The sequence below is a fragment of the Callorhinus ursinus genome, unplaced genomic scaffold, assembly GCF_003265705.2.
Source record: "Callorhinus ursinus isolate GAN/ISIS: 27379988/994484 unplaced genomic scaffold, GSC_fseal_2.0 scaffold20, whole genome shotgun sequence".
Taxonomy (NCBI): domain Eukaryota; kingdom Metazoa; phylum Chordata; class Mammalia; order Carnivora; family Otariidae; genus Callorhinus; species Callorhinus ursinus.
The window spans coordinates 5,533,769-5,543,539 of record NW_027397082.1 but is presented as its reverse complement, the minus strand read 5'-3'; the positions used below and the strand labels follow the sequence as shown (position 1 = coordinate 5,543,539).

Genomic DNA, 9,771 nt, shown 5'->3' with positions numbered 1-9,771 from the left:
CCCTTCCCACCCCCAAGACAAAGAATCATCTAGAAGCATCTAGAAGCATCAACCACATTCAGTCCTCAGGAATCTTATCTCCTCCGCTGTCAGAAAGCCCCCGTGTCTTGATACTGGGGATCTCCATGCGTTCACGGATTTCAAGATCATTTTCCAATGAATTAAGATAAAAGAAAAAGACACCACGATTGTAGGTTTTTGTTTTTTTTTTTTTTAAAGAAAACAATGTTTATTAGGGTATTCTGGGGTGGAGGATGGCTGAACAGACTACATACGTACATTCTGTAATGCTTGAGCAATATGTTAACAGAAAATTCAAACATCACAAAACCACTTCCAAAGTCCAAAGAGCAAAACTTGTACTTCTATATGTAGGTGTTCTTCCACGGGTGTTGGTAGTGTGAGGAAGCCATGTGGGGATGGCCCAGGAGAATGCACAGGTGCCGCAGGAAAGCAGATACACATGGCAATGAGATACATGTATTATCTTGTACGAGTGGGAAACTCAGGAAACACATGGTGTCAAATGGAGACCAGGAGGGAAGTCGCTCATCTGGATCCTCTCCTAACTGGAGGCTTCTATGAAGCTCACTACACCCCTCACCCCAGCTCTGATGAGGCTGGGTGTCTGACCCCCCTCTCCCAGGACAGAAGTCTAAAACCATCCTAAAAACCAGAATCCTTATTCTATTCAACCTGAATGGTTAACTTACATGAAACAGAAGGAACAGAAGCGGAGACATACCCTCGGGTTAAAAGTAAAAGTGCAACACCATCTAAAAGAATACAACCCAAAAGCCCACATCCGGAATCTCACACAGTTTCTCCACAGGAGGCGGATTAAACAAGAGAAAATAATTTCAATATCTAAGGGATAATGCACAGGAGAGGAGAAAACTCTTTAAAGAAAACTCTTGTGGTGAAAAGCATTCCCCCTCCTCCCTTAGGGGAGAAAGAGAGAGAAGAGAAAAGAAGAGATAATTAGAAGAAATATAAGGCCCTGGATTTCAGGTTTCTGAAACCATTTCTTCAACCCTCTGAGAACAATCAGCTATTTCTGAATCCAGAAAAGTCTCATTACTAGAAGATCACAGCCAAATAAGGCAGGGCGATCCGTGAGTGGGTTCTGCAGTCCCCGTTCCTTTTCCCACATTTCAGAAATGCTTTCAGCTAAAGCTAAAAAATAAAAAGCCAGATTCCAGATCAAGCACGCTCTGCATACCAGGAGGATAATGCCAGATCACACAGCCCTGGAGAAGTTGTGACACAGAGAGAGGAAAGGAGTTTTTGTGATGGGGCTGTAAGGGCCAGACGTCCTGCCCTGCCCGGTGACAGGTGACAGACCTTTATCTGCTCAAAAGAGCCTTTCATTTCTTCTACCCGCAGCATCGCCTGGATGTTCCAATTCTTTATCCTACTTTACTCTTATAATCTGTGTTATATTTGCTGCCATCAAGGGTCTTTGCGTACTTCAAAGTTTTGCTGTGTGAATGAACACTGCTATCGGCTTTCCTCCTCTAGACTAGCAGCTCTGGTATCTCCCAGTCCCACCTGTGCCCCAGCTGGTACCTGAGAGCTGGGCCAGTTCCATTGGCATGGCCACCTAGCCATGCTCACAGCCCTCTAAGGCCTCAAAGGGTGACCCCACTTGGTCCCCTGTGGCAGTCTGCCCGGCTTCAGCTGAGAATGGGTGCATCTGCCTTCTCCATATTGCTTGAGTTGCGCCGGTGGCTGTATGCCTATTGATTGAGACTTACTACTTCCTAGAGACTGAGTCTGGAAAGCGGCTTCTTGGATGACTTACAAAGAGAATTTAGATTCTCTGAAGGATGTTAAAGTGAAGGATTCTGCCATCCAGAAAAGATGGGTGTTTCCCTAAATTGCTTTCAGAAGGCCTTGTATTCTCAAGTTAATCCTGGAGGAGTTTCAGTCCTGAATGAGGGTTCACTCAACTGGAGTAGAGTTCCGTAAATGTGCTGATTTGAAGACCGCCTAAGTTTGCTTCTCAGGATGCTGGCATAGGCCTGGGCTTGGCCTGGGCTTGGTGGAGCGGTACACCTTTCTGGCCAGTGTCCTGTGCTTGAGGCAGATTAAAATACCAGCAGACTCACTGGCTAATTTCCCATGAAATCAGTTTACCCCCTCTGGGGTCCTTCCTTTCTGGGACTGGCTGGTTATGCTCAGCTCCTCCTGGGGACAAATGCTAATTTTTCATCTCTCAGCAGGAAACACAGTCGGCAGATTTAAAGCTGCTTTGATTCTAATGCTTTGACACTTCCTTCCAGGTCACCCTCAATAACCTCAGGACACCTTTACTGTTGTGTACAAGCGCTCAGTGCTGGCGAGACGATGCGGATGGACCAAGTCCTTGCTACCGTGTTACAAAACCAAGCCTTTCGATGCCCAAAAGTTTTTCGTTCACCCAACACCGTTTAAGTACCTTCTGTGGGACATGCTTTCTCTTAGGGGAGGCTGGGGGGAGCTCCGCAAAGAGATGTGCAAATGAAAGAAGGGGCTGATGGTCTCTGGACAGAATCCTGGTATTTTCTATAAAATGAAAGTGGAGCATGGTAAGAAAACCTGGCCTGGGATGAAGAGAAGAAAACCCGAGAAAACCTTTTACTGATGCTGGTGCTGGGCTTGGCAGCTGCCCTGGAGCAAAAATAAACTCCTCATGGCAGTGGGACAAGACGCTGATATTGGCACCTGCCAAGGGCAGACAGCCCAAGTCACAGCTGTGCTGATCAAATGAGTCTGGAGACCTTAGGGGGTGAGGACCTCAATGACTGGTAACAGGCTGTGGTTCTCTGCAGGCAGTTTACTGAAACAGGGTTTGTGCGTCCCCCCACCGGTCTGGGCTGGATCTCAGAACAATCAGAAGTGCAGGTGGCGCTTCCCGCTGAACAACCCCAGGCTATCTCCTGGAAGGGAGGTGGAGCCCATCAGAGAGCACCGGGAGCAACAAAGGGATGCCTGGTGAAGATGAGCAGACAAGACCATCCCAAGGCTAAGAAGAGGGAGCTCAGAAGGGGGGAGGGTTGGATGGAGGAACTTCCTACTTGGGGGATTATCATCACCCTCAGATCGCCTGACTCCTGAGAGAGGCTTCTCTGTCTTCAAAAAGCCAGAGCTCCATGTACAATGGGCATCTGGGTGGGACATTTAGAATGAATCGACAGCAAGGGGCCCTGTTAAATACTGAAATGATAAAGAACAGGAATGGGCACTGGGGCACCAGTAATTGACATGAAAGAGAACAGAGTCAGCCCACTGTCTTAAGACAACTCCCCTTGTGAAATGAAATGTCCCATCAAACACACCCCAGGATGGAGGCAGTGGCAAAACCCACAGATTTAAAGCTTCTGCCGGGAGAATGTGTTCAGACATATAGTCCTCAAGAAGAATTCTAGATAACAGATTTCGAACAAACGGTCACTGGAGAAGAAGAACTGGGTCAAGAAGTGTCAGATACATACATGAGATGCCTATCTTAGGGATAAGAAGAAAACGTAGCTTCTAAGGGTTTCCAACTGAATTCTCAGCTGTTCTACAGTTTTAGAATCTCTAAAAAGAAATTTCTTCCAATGTTGTCCAGATATTAGCTCTGGCTTGTTTTCCACAAAGGCACTGCTGTCTAATTCAAGGGACTCTGGCTATTCTTGTGAGGACAAGGTTCCTAGTTGGATCAGGAAGGAACATCAGTGGACCGCATGACCCATTCAGCCCTGGCACCTGGCCTCGTGCTGCACCTTGATTTTGCTCCATCTTTCCAAACTCCCTGAGTTCAGGGCAGACAGGTCCTTCTATCATCCCTGTACCCAAACCCTTGGCAATTCGTGCCCATCTGTTGCCATTGCTTTTTGGTCTTTCTCGAAAAGATGGGTCTCCCATGGTCTCATTTGCTTTATCAAAGAGTAGAAGCAACAAAGATCACAGGAGTATGAATCCAAGAGATCAGGAACAGCAGTGAAGGGGAATTAGAAAATGCGAGTTCATTTAAGCAGCCCTTTTCTGGTCTACAGTTCATTGACTCAAATAAGTGATGCATGTCGGACTACATGAATGAAAATTTATTTTCCAAATGACAGCTCCTCCAAGGCCACTATTTTGTAAATAGTAACAACAGAAATACATTTTTGCTAGATTCTAAGAAAAGAATTTGCTAATTATACAAACTCCCACTGCTTTTACATCTCTTTTCCCAACAAGCACTTAACACTGACTCAAAAATGCTTCTGCTCTCCTCCCTTCCTAGTTCAGCAGATGGAGTGTTTAGGAGTGTCTACTTTAGATAGAGTACAAAGGGACAGGTGGGCAACAGGATGCAGCTGGAGAGGACCCATCCTTGGAGCGTAGGCATGATAGCAACAGTTTTCATATAGACCAAATCAAAGGCCACAGAAGCCTGGAGAAACCCTGTCCCATATTTGATTAATTCAAAGATAGCTTCTAAGACATTTTTTACTACAGGATAAAGAATTGTTATATAATTTTTTTTTAAATGAAAACCACACTCCTATTATACTCTGGATACAGTTCGCTATACTTGATAAAAAATAATCTGCGTACTTCTCAACTTACGCTCTCGGGGCTTGAAAAAATCAGATATGGAAAAATAAACATGGAAGTGGCATTCTGAATACTTCTCTTTATTGTGCACTTCTTCCTTCATGTGCTCTATTAAAAAGATACTCAAACAGATATTGGCCAAAGATATTCAACATCAACATGGAATGAATGTGCTTCCAATCAGTTTGGCAGTAGTGCCCTTTTTTTCATTCTCTCAAATAAGCAGCAGGGCATGGCTAGACTTGACATGGGAGTCATGGGTCTACATGGACCTAAGTTACTGTTTTTGTGTTGTCAAAATCAGCTAAAATGAGATGCTTTCCGCAAGAGGCCCAAACCCCAGCAGATGGCGGTACCCCAAATGCAGGGACTGAGGGGCAGGAAGTAATCATTTTTGCTGTCAGCACTGCTGCACACGGGAGTCAAAGATTTAAGTCACTTGTCTGCTTTAGTCCTGGGGCAAGTGATGGTGTTTCGGGTCCAACGTGTTACATTGGGACTTACACGGAATGGCAGAAACACCTGCTTGCCATGAATTTGTAAGAATCTCTCTAACGTGTTGTCATTGAATATCCTTTCCCCTGTTTATTTCATCAGTAATTTATTTTCAAATTTAGAATTTGGTAACTCTAATATGCTTCTATCTGTGAAGAAAAACGAGATCTTTGTTGGTGATCGATGAGGCTTTCCCAAATTTAATTTATGGGCTGCACATCCCTGTGTTCCTCACCGAAGGCTACCCTTGTTAGCTCTGATAACTCCTATTTCCTCTTCGGTCATCTGAAGCTAATTACAGCCACTGTTTACTGCAGAAGGAATCAATAGCTTTCTACAGTAGATCACATAGAATCAGACCCAGATGCAATTAGTCCAGGGTAGATACCTGGACAGAGATACCTTAATCAAAACAAAATATGATAAGAGATATGCTTTCATAGAGGACTGGAATTCCAAATGTTTCGACACATTTAATGTGTTTATTCAAAGTAAGAGTCTTTACGAAACCTTTCACTAATCAAATTTGTTTGACGAATTTTCCTTGAAAACATTTTGAACGGAAAAAACACGGTACTTAGTATTATACATTTATGTTTATTAACATTTGGATATAAATGTACTTCAAACACCAATAGAGCTAAAAGACTATGCCTTTATCTTGGATTGAATAGATTTCCCACCCCAGTGATTTGATTAATTCTTACAAGGCAAACCTCAGCGGGCAAAGGGGATCAGTATGAACTGTGCACCTTGGGTCCCTCCTCCAGCCCCTCTACTGATGTGGGGAGAAGTAATGCTCCCAGCATTCTATTCAGGTGGATTCTCCTCTTCTCTACTCAGTGTTGGAGAAGCATGGCTCCCAGCACTCGATCACTGTAGATTCTGAATGTCACCATCAACCAGACTTCAAAAGTGCACTTCAGGGGTCTACTTGTTTAAGGACGAGAATGATGGAAGGTGATGTGCAGTGAACAAGCCAGATGCCTCGTTTCCAGAGTCCTGTTCTGGTCCACGTATCTTCGCTGGCCAGCTCATCTCTACAGGCCTATTGTTGGTCCTCCTGACCCACAAGCCTTTCTTTCCACAGAGTCAGTCACAGTCTGTCATGGAGGACACATAACAAGATGTGTGTAGATTCCTGATGACCTTCAGACCAAATCCCTCTAAAGAGTGGCCCGGTCATCACCACTGAGAGTCAAGACAACTGTTAGGAAAACAACTGTGTGCCCTGGCATGGATCTGCTTCAGAAGAGAGGGTGGCATGTTCCTGTCCCCCGGCCCAGTCAAACCTGCCTTTGTCAAGTAACCTGGAAACCAAGGTACTGGATTAGGTCAACTGGCACAGGGGCCACTGGCTGTTGCAGAGCATTTACGAGTGGCTGCCAGTTTCCTCACAGGTGTGCACGCTTGCATTCCAAGAAGTGATAAAAGACAACACTCAGCTGCTCTGTTGCCTCCTGCCTGTCCACAGTTACGTGATGCAGAGCTTTCTGCTAAAGCATGAGGCCCCTCAGAGTCTGCTTTTTGAAAAGCTGTCTTCGTGAAGTTAATATTGGAGCTAACACTACTTACGAGAGGAAAACGAGCTCCATGTATTTTGTATTAAATCATCAGTAAAAAATGAAGACAATATCATTACTTTCAAAATATAGAAAGCCAATAGTTGAAATCATTTAGTAGTAAAATTTTTTTTTCTACATATAACCTCATACGTGTAAAGAGTATTAGAGTACATGTCAGCCGTATTTGACTCTGGTTAGTTAAAGGGCTTCTCCCTCATGTAAGGCTTGGGAGAGTGTCGTTCAGTGATCAAGGTACTGTGGAGTTTCAAGCACACTCGCCCCCTCTATTCTGTCTAGAAGACAGACACTACATTTGGATGGGACAGGTGTCCTTTGTTTGGTAGGAGAGTGTAGAACTCTTCACAGTACACAGTGTGGAAAATGCCAGTACATAGAGAAAGGTGAACATTGGCGCAAGCTTGTTTGTACTAAGTCCATCAAGATCCTCTGGATGAGAATCTTTGATTTGTGACAAAATAAGCTTGCACCCACCCATGTTGGGCTAAAGTGACGTCATCAGAAACCAAAGCCATTACAGGAGATGTGGAAGATTCTTTAGAAATACTAAGTCCTTGCTTTGCTAGGAAAGGCCAGAGTTAAATTGTTAAAATCATCCCTATCCTCATCATGTCAAACATGGGCCCAGTTGGTTTTACAGCCAAATTTACACGCTGCCCCTTGACAACACAGCAGGCCCCAAAGCCTTTTCAATATGGAATGTAGGACTGTATCGGGTAGCCCATAGAAGCCCTAAGGATCACAAGAAGATTTCTTAAAAAAAAAAAAGGAAAAAAAGAAAAAAGAAACAAAGAAGAAACAAAGAAAAAGTTCCAGTTGGATGAAACTGTTTTCGCAGTGTCTCAACTGAGCTCCTAAAACTGGAATTTCAGATATACAAGAGGACAGGAAACAGCTCGGTTTTTTGTCTTTTTACACGTCCAAACTGTTGTTTAAATGCAGCTACGATGTTTCTGCCAAAGATAAAGATAATAAGGTGGACAGGGTGGTTACCACCAGAACCAGCAGTGGGCTCAGACCACAGCTTGAAGGAGCAGCCATTGATTTCGTGGTTATGTGGCTGGAGGGACCAGCGAGCCCATTCTTTTCGTAATCACGCTGTAAGAGAGAATATTTTCATTGTCACCCACTGCATGTATTCCTCCTATCCCAGTATATTTTAACCACACTCTTTCTGTCTCCCACCCTCACCTCCAACTAGCTATACCACTCATCATAGCTGACCCAAGATAGGACGAGGGAGGCTTCAATTCACTGACTCGTAGTTTTATGGAAAGGAATCATGAATCTGGGTGAGAACTGGATATACAGACTTACATAGTTTATGATAAACTGGCCAACATTTGCTTCTTGCTCCTCCCCTAGGGATTACTGAAATCCACTTGTGGGACAGCTTTGCATCTTCCTTCACTCCTACCTTCTGGATCTCCCTGTGGCTAGGGCAACATGGAATGCTTCTCCTGGTACTGACTGAGGAGGAAGCCCATTGTCCCTCCCCATCCCGGAGGAAGGGCAGGAAGAATCATCTCAGAAAAACTGGTCCAGGCAAGTATCAGTTCACTTGGAGATGGGCCACAAATCGCATTGAGATGGGCAGGGCAGTCAGCAACTTTTCTCTCCATTTGCCCTTTCAACCCTAGATTTTCTAGATGAAGGAGCCTGCCCCACTCATCAGCTGGAGAGACCACACCAGAACGCTGGCTTTCGGACTCCTGGTTGGCACAGCTGTCCTTCCCTAAGACGGACGCCTCCATCCCCACCACAGCACCTACTCAGTCCCATAATGCCACATCCTGCCACAATCATCGGCACGTGACAGCATCATTCATCGCCTCTGTAAAACGGGGAGAGGAATGGGGCCTGCCCCAGCTACCTCTGGGTTGCTGCGGAGGTCCAAGGAACTGTAGACAGAGGACCTCTGGTAAGCAGTGAGAGTTGCTGAGTTTCTTCTCTGTGTGGGCTGATTCTACAGGACTGTGGTCGCATAGTCTCTGGCATTGGCACAATGGTATTTGTGCAGGGTCTGGCTCTGAGATGAGGATCCTGGGTTCCACATGCAGTTGGAACTTTGTGCACTGGGATGCGAAGAGCTCACTTGGCTCAAAGTGCAGAGGGACATGGAGGGTGCTTTAGATATTTTTCCTAGACCTGAAACCTCATTGTCTTTGAGCCTTTACATCCTCACCAGGGGCCCAAAGGCTCTGTGTCTAGAAATGCAGGGAGACCCAGAGAGAAATATAACTTACATCAGAAAGACAGAGGTGTGTACTGCCGGACACATTGGATTTCAGCTTCTGTGCCTGGGGAAAGACAAACACACACACATAAAATCACTCATATGTAGTATGGAATAATGATTACCAATGATCCACTAATCAGTCGTCTAGGGCAGGGCCATTGATAGAAATATGTGAGCCACATCTATGAGCCCATACATAATCTTAAATTTTCTAGTAACCACATAAGAGATAAAGGTGAAGATAATTGTGATAACATGTTTTATTTAGCCCAATACATTATCATTTCAAGATGTAATCAATATAAAAAGTTATTAATGAGCTACTTTATTTTTTCATACTTAAGTCTTCAAAATCTGGTGTTTCACATTGCACATCTCATTTCAGACCTGCCCCATTTTAAAGGCTCAGAAGCTACCTGTAGCTGGTGGCTAGTGGGGGCAGCACAAGACTAGGTTACTAAAGACAAAGTTTTGTTTTTGCTTTTGTTTTCTGTTTTTTTTCCAAGAGGGGAGGGGAGATAGAGCATGGGGGGGTAGGGGCAGAGGCAGAGAGAGAAGGAAGATCTTAAGCAGGCTCCACGTCCAGCATGGAGCCCAACATGACGCTCGATCTCATGACCCTGAGATCATGACCTGAGCCAAAATCAAGAGTCGAACACTTAACCGATGGAGCCACCCAGGCGCCCTAAGACAAAGCTTTGAAGTCATTCATATTCAGAACTCATTTATATCTCTGAATGTTCATTTTGGGGACATGCCTTTGAGGTAAAAATGTCGCAATAAAAATCCACATTCATTAGTAATATAGAGATAGGTCTTCCGAAGCTTGTTTATTCATTTGTTTTATTCACTGTTTCAGTCAACAAGCACAGAGCTATTTTCCAA

General features: G+C 44.6%; 1 protein-coding gene across 5 annotated transcripts in view; it reads right to left on the bottom strand.

Annotated features, from left to right (window-relative positions):
- Window positions 1–240: 240 nt before the first annotated feature.
- The window catches only part of GFRA1 (GDNF family receptor alpha 1), a 216,104-nt gene continuing 206,573 nt past the window's right edge, over window positions 241–9,771 (bottom strand). For all 5 annotated transcript variants that reach the window (XM_025881053.2, XM_073904146.1, XM_073904145.1 and 2 more), the window contains 2 exons: window positions 8,894–8,947; window positions 241–7,745 (listed from right to left, as the gene is read on the bottom strand). In XM_025881053.2, the coding sequence (XP_025736838.1) occupies window positions 7,590–7,745; window positions 8,894–8,947 (210 nt within the window). In that variant the 3' untranslated portion in view covers window positions 241–7,589. The remainder of the gene's footprint in view (window positions 7,746–8,893; window positions 8,948–9,771) is intronic.